General features: G+C 35.2%; 1 protein-coding gene across 3 annotated transcripts in view; it reads right to left on the reverse strand.

Moving 5' to 3' along the window:
* Window positions 1-12,899, reverse strand: part of LOC143469883 (uncharacterized) — a 34,136-nt gene extending 21,237 nt beyond the window's left edge. Inside the window, exons 1-6 of one of the 3 annotated variants that reach the window (XM_076967757.1) lie at window positions 11,409-12,899; window positions 10,467-10,705; window positions 5,039-5,137; window positions 4,834-4,956; window positions 4,628-4,743; window positions 3,329-3,447 (exon numbers count right to left, since the gene is read on the reverse strand). In XM_076967757.1, the coding sequence (XP_076823872.1) occupies window positions 3,329-3,447; window positions 4,628-4,743; window positions 4,834-4,956; window positions 5,039-5,137; window positions 10,467-10,705; window positions 11,409-11,559 (847 nt within the window). In that variant the 5' untranslated portion in view covers window positions 11,560-12,899. Of the gene's footprint in view, window positions 1-3,328; window positions 3,448-4,627; window positions 4,748-4,833; window positions 4,957-5,038; window positions 5,138-10,466; window positions 10,706-11,408 lie in introns of those variants that run through there. The other 2 variants (XM_076967756.1, XM_076967758.1) reach the window with 2 other exon arrangements.
* Between the last annotated feature and the right edge of the window lie 420 nt (window positions 12,900-13,319).

Raw genomic sequence — 13,319 nt, forward strand, 5'->3', positions numbered from 1 at the left:
CTACTGTTTTCAGAACTCATTGAAAGAGATGCTTGCAATATCACTGCAAAACTCGACTGAAGAAAGAGAGAGAGTGCATTGTGCGCTGTGGTAACGGTTTATTTAATCCAGAAGTAATATAAAATGGGACGCATACTGAAAAGCAAAGCCAAATTATGGCACAGCATTTGTTGATAAGCAAATGAAATAGGACGATAATAACATTATAATATCATCAGATCTGCACAAGAATTCCATTTGTTTGCAGCATATGGAGCTCTAGGAGCATCGAGCAGTGATGGTGATCTAATCACCACAATTCCCATCTCGTGACATTCAAAATTTTTTACAATCTTTGGGAGTAACTGACAGAGTCTCATTGACAGAGTCTGACAGAGTCTCAGAGTCATTAGATTGTGCTTTATATGCACAATCTAATGGCAAGGATGAGCTTGGAGTGAAAGCAGCTAAGCGCATCATTTATGACCACACCAATGCCGATGGTTCATTAAATAACAATTCAGCGGCTGTAGCCATAATGCAGTTTTAAAACACCTCATTGCCCAAATATTTCATCGCAGCCAATCACAAATTCTGTTTTATCAAAAACTATTTGATTTCCTACCACCACATCCTCAGCATTACAAACTCAGAATGAATTGGCACAAAAAGGAGGGGCTTGTTAGCACACAGAAATATGACCCTTTGTAAAAACTACAATCAAAACACAAAGATGCCAACCTAAAACATGTCAACAAATACCGAACCTAAAACAAGACAAGGAGTTGTATAGCAAAATGGAAGACCAGGAAAAAAGTGGTCTCTAGGACCAATACGGTATGGTATTGGAAATACTCCCAATTCGACAATACTTTGTCCGCTTTGATGGATCTGGTCGCATTGTGCGGCGCAACTCCAGATTTGTCAAACCTACAATCGAAATACCTGAACCAACTTTATTAATTAGTTCAAGTTCTCCTGCGAACTTGAGTTCTATCAGCGATACTTCCATCCCATCATCTAGTTCAAAGCACTTATACAATAGAACAACAGTGTCAGTGCCACAACAACCCAGAACACCTAGTTGTTATGCAACCTAAGAAACTTCAACCAACCTGGATGGCTGGAGCAAGGACCCCTCACTCCACATCGGCCAATCAGTCCAACCTCAACTTGCTAATCATACTGGGTCATGAGGCTCTCATAAAACGATATCACCTTGTGTATATACCTATATTTGTGTATATAATGTGGACATGCACAAAATGTTTAACTGTCATTGGATTTCATACCTCGCATGGTCTACCATGCAACTAGCAAACTTTGTATATACGGTACAGTGGTGTGTAAGAAAGTGTTAAGAATCTCATTTTATAGTTTATCTCTTTTATTCAGTGTTTGTCTTCACTTTTGCTTCTTCTCAGTTTTTATTATTACAGTGTCGATAACGCTCTTATTTATGCTTGTATTTTATATATACCCGTACATTAACCTAGCATTGATACAGTTTACAGTAATGGCAGTATGTCTACATTGGATAAGGGGAGATGATGATCACTTAAGATCGTTATGTTCATGTGATATGTGTGTACTAACAATTGATTCTATTTGAATAAGGTTTGTAAGGCAATAGGGTAACATATTTGATTATCAGACTGATTATGACATGTCTTGAAGCAACCGGTATCTACAAGTAACTCATTACACAGCTAAAATATCTTGTTGTTAAACTGGGAAGCAAACTGACATCTAAACAGTATCTTCTGGACAGCACGAGCAAGGAGTCTGTACGAAACAATCTCCTTAGATACCTAGCCAGAACTCCTTGAAGGGCAAAAGCTACCACACTGCACAATGCAGCATTGGCACTAGTTTGCAACGTTGCTGCGTACGCCCCTAGCATGGTGGAGAATTACACACGCCAACCAAACACCCTCACCCAAGTGCCTTGCAGAAAACGAGCTTCAACGTCAACTTGGCATGGCAAGACCAATGAAAATATGTTGTTCGCCTTTCCCAGTTTTTTGTGGAACCAGCCATCGATGTATTCCAGTGCTCAGAGTTTCCCCGCATATCCTAGGTAAAACTAAATTGTCTCAGGACCAAAGCTGGTCGCTTTAACAAAAGCATATATCACTGGGTACTTTTTCCATCACCCTCCTGCTGGTGTGGAGTTGATTCACAGACTGCAGATTGTATACTAAAGCTCTGCCCAGTCCTATGTCCACCGGGTGGTTGTGAAGCTCAAAAAGACCCATCTGATGCATAAAGTGGTTATTACCTCTATCAGCATAACCTAAATTGTCTATCCGAAAGAAAAAGAAGGGGATATGAAAGCAAGTAAACGAGCGATAAAATCAACTCATCAGAAATTCTGTTTTTTGTTGTGGGAAAACCCCATTTTCAAATGTTGAAATGAACTGAAAACCTCCATTAAAAATTTTCTAGATCCACCCCTGCCAGCAACCATACAAAGTTTGACGGAAGATAAAAGTTTGAAAAATGTCGATAAAAGGTGTTGACTGAAGAAATTTGTTCATAAAACCGGAGGAAAACAAAGTCTTTAAAAGCATTCGACTTCGAATTTAATATGAAATCAGCAAAACAAGAAGCTGGAAATCAATTAACCTCAATCATAACTAGTAGGCTAGTTGATAAAATTAATTTCAACTTGTAAAACACTGTATTTGTACTAACAAATTGGAAATTAATAAACAGAAGAGGAATTTTTTCGAAACAAAATCAAACTTTTCCATAATTTTTGTAATCACATCAAACAATCATACTAAGCTTGAAGAGAAAGAGTTAGTTAAAAGCTAAGAAATCTTATGCATCTTCCTTGGAGGACTAAGCACATGAAAATAATGATAAAAACCTGAACAAAATGTTCAAAATTTTAAGATTGGAAGAAAGTGACAAAGTAAAATATTTTAAACACACTAATTAGAAAAAGTATATGCTTAAAATCTGAAGACAGAAAACAAATTAAAAATTGAAGTCTTTAAATTTCAAACATAACAACAGTTATAACAATCCAAAAAAATATGTTTACAATCTTAAGATTTTATTAGTAATTGGAAATACAATATGTTGAAATCAAATGATTTCCAACATGCTGTAGTTATTTTGACAAAAAAAACAACACTATAAAAATACATAAAACAACATAAAAACAATAGAAAGTTAAAGTAAACATACACACAAAGAACCCAGGTAAAGCAGGCATTTTTAGCAGGTCAAAGATAAATATTTGTATATCGTGACATCATCATGAAAGTATTAAGATTACTAAAAAAAAATAATAAATCTAGTTTCTAAGTCCAATACTATCTTTGTGCCTACAGCTTACCCAAAAGTTGAACCAAATTTGGATGCTTAATTGATTTCATGACAGCAGCTTCCTTAAGAAATTCTTCAGTGTTAGTAGTGTCTTCACGAAAGGTCTTGACAGCAACAGTGCGATTATAACTATGAAAACAACGTGCAGGTTACCACAATACATAGGCATAAAAATTATACTTTGCCGAGTGTTTGCAAAGACTTTCCTAAGGGTATGCAAAAATGTTCCAATTTAAATGACTAGTGTATTGCTTGAAGCAATATAAAGTCAATAGTTATAAATTTAAGCAGTTATAAAGCCAATTTTACTATTACGGTGGGTAATAAAGTCAATTTTGTTATAATAAATACGATGACGATTGTTAAAATACTAGTGGGGAAAAATTCGTTTCGCTTTGTATACTTTGCCGAGTACAGACTGCTACCTCAAAACTTTGTAGGAGTACGACTGCGTTGCAAGCAAATAGTAGGCTAATAAATATTGAGCAGAGGCTAAACACTTTACCTAAGAGGCAATTTTTAATAGGTAAAAATGTTATTCAAAAATACGATTATCAGTATCCTCTCAGATGCTAGTCTACACGTTTTAATAAAAATATACAAGTAACAAAAAATTATTTAGTAAAACTTTTGTTAGGTCAACAAAGTCAATTTTTATGTTACACGAAATGCATTTACCCACAAGTCCTTTCAAGTGGCCCACAAGATATTTTTTTTAAAAAGTAACCCATACTCCGATATCTAAATAAAAATAGAGACAAAATTGATTCTTTAATCAGAGTGTTGTCAGCCGGTCATAGTCAAAATAGGAATGACTGTCAAATCTCCTTTGGCATGTCAACAACTCTCACAATGTTGTCATAATAAGGCATTGATTGCACATTTGCAGTAATAAAGAAGCACTAGCTTTGTGTTTTTTTAAGTTTTAATGTTTTAATTGCTTTGCTTTGCTTTTCCCTGACCTTAACGTTATGGTTTTGTACCTGTCTCATTCACCACCCTTGTTCAAGCGGGACACAGCTGTTTAATTTGCCAATGGAGGATAGTGTATTTTATTTATAGTTTTAATTCTCATTGATTTATCAGTTTTAGTTTTTCCAGTTTTTGGTTATGATCGTGTTGTTTTTGTTGAAGTGTTTTATTTATTTTCACAGACTCATAATGCCTAGCTATATAGGTGAAATAAATTCTGTGTTACATCTGGCAAACCAAACCTGGTTTTATTTCACTTTTTACATTTAGCCGTCTTGGAAAAGGTTGAAAAGCACTGACAAACAGTGATTAAACATGAACAGTCAATCTACTTTACCTTTTCCATAAAGCTTCATACACATCACCATACTGTCCACCTCCTAAACGTTGCTTCATGTGTATTTCAGATCTATCCACTTCCCATTCATCATAATCAGGAGACATGCTATAAACCTAGCTTCAACAACATGTAGATTTCAGTTTTAAAGGACAGTAATTAAAAATGTTCAAAAAACAAACTCGACAATGAAATACAGAACTTACAGTAGGTTTATTATTCTTTGACGCTGGATAATGAAGAGTTGTGATAAGTCCATCTGGGGCATAAGAATGATGATGAACAAGTTCAGGAAGAGTATTAAATCGGTGTTCCGGTGAAATAAAAAACTAAAATAAACATATCAGTCAATTGACTTAATAAATAAATAAAACGGTATATATATATAATTCACAATTTCCAAGTACAGACCAGGTTGTTGCTATCATTGTTTATGCGATAGTGGTAAACTGATCCATTACATCTCACAGAGACTGATAATTGACCTGGGCAACTTTCACTGTCTCGAACCTGAAAATTAAACCAATTGTGTTGGTGCACTAAGTGAAAGTAAAGAAGGGTTAAAAAATCCTAGTTTTATTTGTAGTTGAAAGAAATAACTGTACACGAAAGCTGGTATTGCAACTTTGGTAGGCATTAATCAGGTGTTCTTTAACCAGGTCCAATCTACTTCATATAGTGACTAATCTCTGAAGTTTGGCAGAGATCAGGTCACACATGCTGTGTGGCAAGTGGTTAATGGAAAAATATAATTTGGCAGTCTAGTTAAAAGATATGTAAATCTTACCAAATTGTCAAAATATTTGTATATCAATACCAACCTGCTTGTATTACAGTTACCAATCATAAACATGGTGTCGTCTTCTATCTAAATACATTTTCACGTTTGAGTGAATTGAATATTGATTAAGCTATACAATAATCAGCTTAAGTCATCCATTGGAGAGCCTGTATCTTAGTTGCTGTACATTACAAATAAATAGTACAGTGACCATTGTTCAGGGCAATGCTTTGGTTTGATTTAAATTTGTTTTAGAATTGAAACCACATGTTGCAAAAGTTTCTATTGCATTCGTTTTGCACATACCACCCATTTTCACTTCATACGTACTAGTGCAAGACCTTCTAAATAGCTAAAAAAGAGAGCTAATTTCCATTAATTTGGCAGAGAAATCGATCGTTGACATTTGACAGTACGGTTGCTGACTTTCTGCTATACATAAGATGGTCAAGCATGATGGTAAAAGCAAGTGATAGTATCCTGGCGCGGAGCCCACAATTGTTAATGATACCTATCGCACAGCATGATTCCATATGCAGTGCCTATGTGATGACATAGATGAAATTATAGCTTGCGTTTTTTCACTTGTTTCATTTTACTTTTTGAATAGTCTACATTGGTCTATAATACCATCGTATCTACCGATCATTCAAGGCTTCATTCACCTCAACATATTTTTAACACATTGGGAGAAAAAACGTTTAAAACTGTTTTTTTAAATAAAGCTCGGTAAAAATCGGTTCAGTAAACTGGGCTTAGTTTGCACAGCAGGGAATACTTTGCATACTTTCTTTTTGCATTTTTTTATATTGAATTTTTTGGTCATTATACATAAATAATGTCAAAAGAACTGTTTCATAATAATCTTACATCTCTTTTTTCTTAAAAAGTTAAAAACCTTATTTTCGCTAAAAACTAAACATTGAAAACTTCTCCGCAGTGCAAAGGTAATAAATATGATTTAGGTAATGATTTTGCATAACATGTTAGTTTGCCCTATTGTTAACACAAATACAGCTTTTGGAGCAGGAAGGTACTAGATTTTTCGTAAAAATATTTGTTTTACATTTATATATCATAACTGAATGTTTACATGGGTTACTTTGCAAAGCATATTTTGGTAAAGATAGGCAATAAGGTTACGAGAATGAGAATGCAAAAAAATTGATTTGGTTAACTAAGGATTAACTGAAGTTAGACTTACTCGTACAGTTTAGCTTAGTATGTTATAGCATTTAAGTTAGCTTAACAAGAGTCAGAGCTTTGAATGTATAATGTTTTCTAGTTAAATAGTTCAAAGAGCCTTTTATTTCAGACAGACAATGCCTAGAAGTCATAAAAGAGCGCTTGGATGAAGAAGATACTAGAAATACACTGAAGAAAATTTACAGAAGGTAATGAACTCTAGGACATCTCTAACAAAAGCTGAATTCCAATTCAAACTACCCAAAACAAACGTGATAAACAACATTTACAGAATGTTGAAAGATGAAAAGCATTCTCTGATGCCGAAGAGCATGCACTAGTCCAGATAATTCAAATATGTGGTAATTGGGGTCAGCTTCTTGATATGTTGGACATCAGAATGATTGGTTACAGAGTACTGACACAACAAGGAAAGCATATTGCCACCTTTCATAACAATATTCCAGGCTCAGACTGGGTTATTCTTTCCCGAAACGAAATAAAGCTGCTAAAATATTAAGCGAGGACGAGTAGAAATAACTGCTGAAACTGTGAATGCCTACTTTAGCCATCTAAAAGAAATTCTTTTGAACATGGAACCAGAGGCAATAGTAAATTACGATGAAATTAATTTATCAGATGACCCAGGCAGGAAACGATGCATCTTCAAACGTGGAATGAAATATCCTAAGAGAATTAACAATTATTCCAAAGGATCAACATCTATCATGTTTGCTGGCATTGCAACAGGAAAAATGTTGCCAATGTACATTGTACAAGTGTATACAAAGCAGAGCATCTTTGGAATACAATGTGGCCCAACTCATATAAGATATACCAGATCTGACTAACATGTATTTTTCAAACTGATTGACATAGTAGACCTTTAATTTGTCAAACACACTGCAAATCAGATTATCAAAATGTCCTCTGTTTTTAAAAACTTTTCTGTGGGCAAAGTAACTCCTAAGATAGCTAACTGTACTGAAAACACTTTTTTCCATTAAATCTGGTTCTCTTGATAACATTGCACAGTGAGCTGCCAAAAAAAATGTACAAAGTGTATCAGAAATATTTACATATGAAAAGAAGGTACATAATATATATAATAACCTAGTAAGTATAAAATTAAAATTAAAGAACTTGGTTGTATGTAAAAAAATAATGAATAAAAAAGTAAAGGAAGTGTACAAAGTAACTAGAGTACAAAGTAAAATTTCGATTATTTAGCAATCCTAATACAGTCAACCCTCGATTTAACGTACAAATGCGGACCAGCAGCAGTCCGTTGCTGGAAAAAGTCCGTTAATCGAAAATAACGTACTCCCACTACTGTACAGTGTACAGTCAAGTACTCTGCTATATCGTTGACCAGGGGTGGGCAAACTTTTCGTACTGAGGGCCGCATTAGAAAAAATGTTGCAGCCGGCGGGCCGCACATTCTCATTACAAAGTAGGAAAATTTACCCGGTGTGTAAATAAACGCATATTCATATTAAACACAATTTTTGCATTTCACACTCAGTTACGTTTAAAGCTACGCAATCTTCATCACAAAGGCCTACGGTAGCCGCTACCGTATTTGTATTTTATGATCAAACAATTGAATCAAACAATGCGTGAGAAGTGTACGGCTAGTTTCTGAAAGCATGTTGCAATACATGCGCGACTGGCGTGTGTGTGTTTACGCACTGAAAGTGAAGAGAAAAACACACTCGTAAAGGGAATAATATTTTGTCATGTAACCTGTTTAATTAAAACAATAAGTGATGAGTAGGAGTTTCTGCAAGTGCCGGCGGGCCGCATAAAATAGGACCGCTCGTACATCATCAGGAGAAATCTTCAGCACTTCTTGATATTTCCGAGTCGCAGGCACAAAATGCGAGAAAAACCAATCAGTGAATATTGCAGAGTTAAACCAAGCTTTCTTAGAGTTGTAGTAAACTACTGGCAGGTCACGCTCGACGTTTAATCCCTTAAATGCCCGTGGTTTCTTCGATTTGCCCACCACGGCTAGCTTCAGTCGGTGAGTACCGGTGGCATTGGACCCGACCAGGACCGACAGCCTTTCCTTGCTTGTCTTCTTCCCCTTGGTCTTCTCCTCACCCTGACGGACTTGAGAATTCTTCGGGATAGAACGCCAAAAAATTCCCGTCTCGTCTGCCTTATATACTTGAGATAGGGTGAGGCTTGCGTCACTAATCAGCTTTGTTAATTTTTCGCGAAAGGGGGCCACACTTGCCGTATCTGCATCACCAGCCTCGCCATGCAGAACCTCGTTAAATAATCCGTGGCGATTCCGGAATCGCCAAAGCCACCCATCACTGCCCTTAAAATCGGTTAAGCCAAGACTGGTAGCAAGTTTAGCAGCAGCTGCGATTAACTCTGTCCCACGCACATTCAATCCACTGGACCGTTGTTGAACGTACCACTTCATAACTGCTGCGTCCAAAGATTGTTCCTTACCCATCTTCATATGTTTTCTGTTGCTCACTTTACCATCCTTGGAAGACGCCGCATCAACACAATAAGACGTAGCGTATTTCAACAGCTTGTCCTTGCTCTTCTTAATGTCTGAGACTGTGTTTTTTGACACCATACTGATCGCAAACACTCGCAACGCTGGCCCCTTTTTCAAGCTTTTTGATCAGTTCTAGTTTTTTTTGATCACTGACAAGTTCACACGTTTACGTGTTTCATTTGGCTTAGACATAATGCACCGTACTAAACACAGGCAGGTTCTAACTGATTCTAAGGTGCACCGAATGAAGGCTCTTGCTAACAGAGTACAGAGTACGCTGACAGAGTACGGTGATAGATCACAATACGCTGGTATTGTGACGTACAGAGTACGCTGATAGATCACAATACGCTGGTATTGTGACGTTGTGAGAGACAGCTTTCTAATCGTTTCACGCAAGTAGCCTGGCGAATTCCAAAACAATAAAAACCGTTCTTTTGGTACATTCTTTTACTCATAGATCTGCGCATATTGAGTCCGTTAAATCCGAAGTCCGTTAAATCGAAGTCCGTTAAATCGAGGCTTGACTGTAATATCATTACGTTTCAGCGTCACAACAAAGAGTTGAAAACTGTTTCTTTAATTAATTATTAGTGACCACTTGCGACTGGTAGTGCGAGATAAATAAAGAGTTCGAGACTTGTTTCTTTCCACCTTGAATAACCCACTCTGCCCATCGGCACCCCTCCCACAGATGATTTTGTGAAGAAATATTTGCGACAACTTTTAACGTAAGACATCTTTTTTAAAAAACGAACATCTAACTGTTTTTTCACCACACAATAGTTAAACAACATGACATAAAACAGAGCAAAGCAGAAAATCATAGTAGGTTCACTGCTACTTAATCAACATAAAAGTCATGTCAATATTTTCAAGCCCTGCATGCACAACCGGCAAGTCAATTAGCCCTGCTGCAATTTTAACATACAACCTAACTATTATTTTATGTTTTAAACAGTAAAGTAATCTCATCTTTCCAGCACATTCAATTAAACAAAAACATGAAATCCCTGGCAAACATCAGATATAAAATGATGAATGAATCGAAAACAATAAAAACTACAGCTGCTATTTTAATAAATAAACACTAATACAGTATTAGTAAATATAAATGAACTTTGTTCCATTGAGATCAAGAACAACATTTGCCTGCAACTGAAATTGTCCAGCAATATGTGTGAAAACAACAATTTATAGGCATCCTGTTTCTCTGTAAAATGGTGCAAACTCAACTCACAAAGACACAAATCCATAACTTGGCCTTGAATTTGTGCAACACAATCGCCTCAGACCTTAATTTTCTTCAAAGAAATATGAATAAAGAAATACTGCTATGTTTACTAACTTACCAAAAAGCTTCCATTTATTCCACTTGCCAATAAGTACTCCGCTGCAGCACGTGATATTGCGCCATGGTACCAAGAATGCAATGTTAAGCTGGCTGCAAGTGTAATGTAGTTACTAGGAACCCAACCTTTGGATCCTACTTTGAGTTCTTGTGATGAAGATGTATTGTCTCCTAAACTGACAACTTTTGCCTCACACCATTCTCCAGTTCTGTTATATCTCAAAACCTGCAACTGACAACCTGTAAGAAAATATTTAAGATTAATTAGGAATGTCCATGTCTCAAATTAATAATTAATTCTTTCAAACTACAATAAATATAAAGTATTTAGCTTAATAGCGATTCAGTTACTGTGTAGCTGCTTGGGTGGCATTTTTAATACCATTACATCATTTCTTGGAAAAGTGTTTTCTAGTTACTGATTGAAGTTTATAAACTTGATACTAAAACTTTACAGTGTCAAAACTGCAAATCATAGGATGAATGACCACACCCAACTATTTTCTGTTTACATTGCTACTACACAATCACAACAAATGATAATTTTGAAACACACTTCCTGGCAATTAATGATTAATAGTAATCACTGAAAAGTGATACATGATACCTACTTGTACGTATATTTATAAGATAGAATTGAAAGCCTTTTATCAAAATACAATTTTATACAGAAAATGATCACAACTTAACAGTAAGCAGTGTGCCTACATGTGGACTACGTTATCAAACTTCAACTTTAATTTTGTATATAACTTAGTTCACCAATTCATGTAATAGCACTTGAAGTGTATTGTTTAGCTGTACCTGTATTTGTTATTTGTATACCTAAACTTCACTTGATCTTACTCCAGTTGGCCATATTGAATTATTTTATTTCGATCCCATCCTCACTTCCTAAAAATACTGAACTTTTTTTACACAGAAAGATGTAATCTAAACTTACCTTTTTGAAGAGAAAGTTGATTTCCTCCACCAGCGATAAATGGATAAAGGGCAACAAATAAATCCGAATCATCAACATTTGTCATAACACAAGTATACAAGTATAGCACACTAAACATAACTGTGAATAGGTAACAAAAAATGACTGACATACAATAGATAAAATAATACAAAATGCATAGGCACCGACCCCTAAACGTTTTGGACTATGCACAACATTTATAAGTAAAAGAAATGTTATATCAAAACTTTTTGACAGAAAAAATAGAAACGATGAATTTACTACAGTGGCACCTTATAATCAGATGGTTTCCACCATATTTTCGTATCAATGTCATTTTGTTGTTCAACTGAACGTAAAGATACGTGTATGGGTCACATCGTTACATTATATTTTCATCCCTGCAGTATTTGAGATCTCTTATGTTGGTGAAAAACAAGTATTTGAGGCATTGTAAAAAGTAGTTCAACCTACTTCCAAAGTACACTGTTATCAACATCATGTTATAAATATTTACATTGAGTTCTCTTGTCAAAAAAGACAATAAGCAAGAGTCAAAAGGACGTATGATAAAAGCATCAATACAAAACATGAAAATTTATATTAGCATCACATGTTCCACTAATTATACAATTACGTCATTATTGCTTCAAAAAAAATCTACCGCAATTTTATTACATTGTTATACAACTAGAAGGGTTATCATGTCCACAATATTACATCATAGTATTTCTCTTTGTGGGATATCATTGCTGGGTTTAAGTTATGCAAAGACTTCCCTCAGTCCACGGATAAAGATTAAGGTAAAGACTACCAAGGTAAAAACAGTCCAACTTTTTTGTTGGTGACGTGGTGTCTACCAATTGTGGCATGTAACAACATCACTTCAGGGCCATTCCATGAAATATGGGACAAAATTACTGAAAAATAAAGTTTCAAATTTAAATACAATTCACTGCTGATTATTTACATGGGGTCATTTTCTGTATGAAACCGTGTTATATTGTTATGATCTTCCTGACAGACGTTTTATAATCGACCTTTTGTGGAAAAGTACACATTACTAGGTTAGTACAACTTTGAAAAAACAAGCTTATAGTAAATAAGCATACAAAACAACGCACTGGCGTTTTCTTGACTAACTATTTATTTTGCAAAAAGCATTTGAAGTTTCAGTAACAGATATAAAGTTATGAAAAAAAAACAGCAATCACTTCAGAAATCGTGCGATTTCCTACACCAGTTATCCACAACAAACGTTTGTTACCGTGCACGAATTGCTTTTACAATAACACGACTAAACAGTCATAAAAATGGCGCATACTTTTTCAAAGTCATTGAGAGCAGTATGCACACAAACCTTGCGCCAAAAATTTTTTTTTTCCTCAAACCTACTCTTAACAAATTTCAACAAATATAAGTCTCAAACGTTCGTTGCCAGAATTTTTAACTAAATCTATCTTGGCCAGCCGTGAGCAGTACCGCAGTACTATAGTACAGAATTACGTACCGTCGGCACTTTTTTCTAAAAGTACCTAACCCGTGTAACAAGTTATTTTTTCAAGAAATACAAGTCGGTGCGGAAATAAACATATTTATTAATTTTATGAAATTAAATAACCACACAACTACGATGAGAACACTAACCAAATAATCATATGAAAAAACGCGACCTATCGATTATTATCGTATACTGTAATTATTATTTAGTTAGTAGTTATCATAGTGGTTATTTCATTTAATTATTAAAATAAGTCTATTTCTGCACTCATTGTTTATACTGATTACAATTATATGATTTTGGTATTGTCATCTTAATTATGATACTATACGTGCCGGAGTTATTTGATTAACCTGCATATCTGGCCCGCTACTGTACCACTTAATTAACAGGTGGTGGTGGATACTACG

Source organism: Clavelina lepadiformis, chromosome 8 (assembly GCF_947623445.1).
Source record: "Clavelina lepadiformis chromosome 8, kaClaLepa1.1, whole genome shotgun sequence".
NCBI classification, from domain to species: Eukaryota; Metazoa; Chordata; class Ascidiacea; order Aplousobranchia; family Clavelinidae; genus Clavelina; species Clavelina lepadiformis.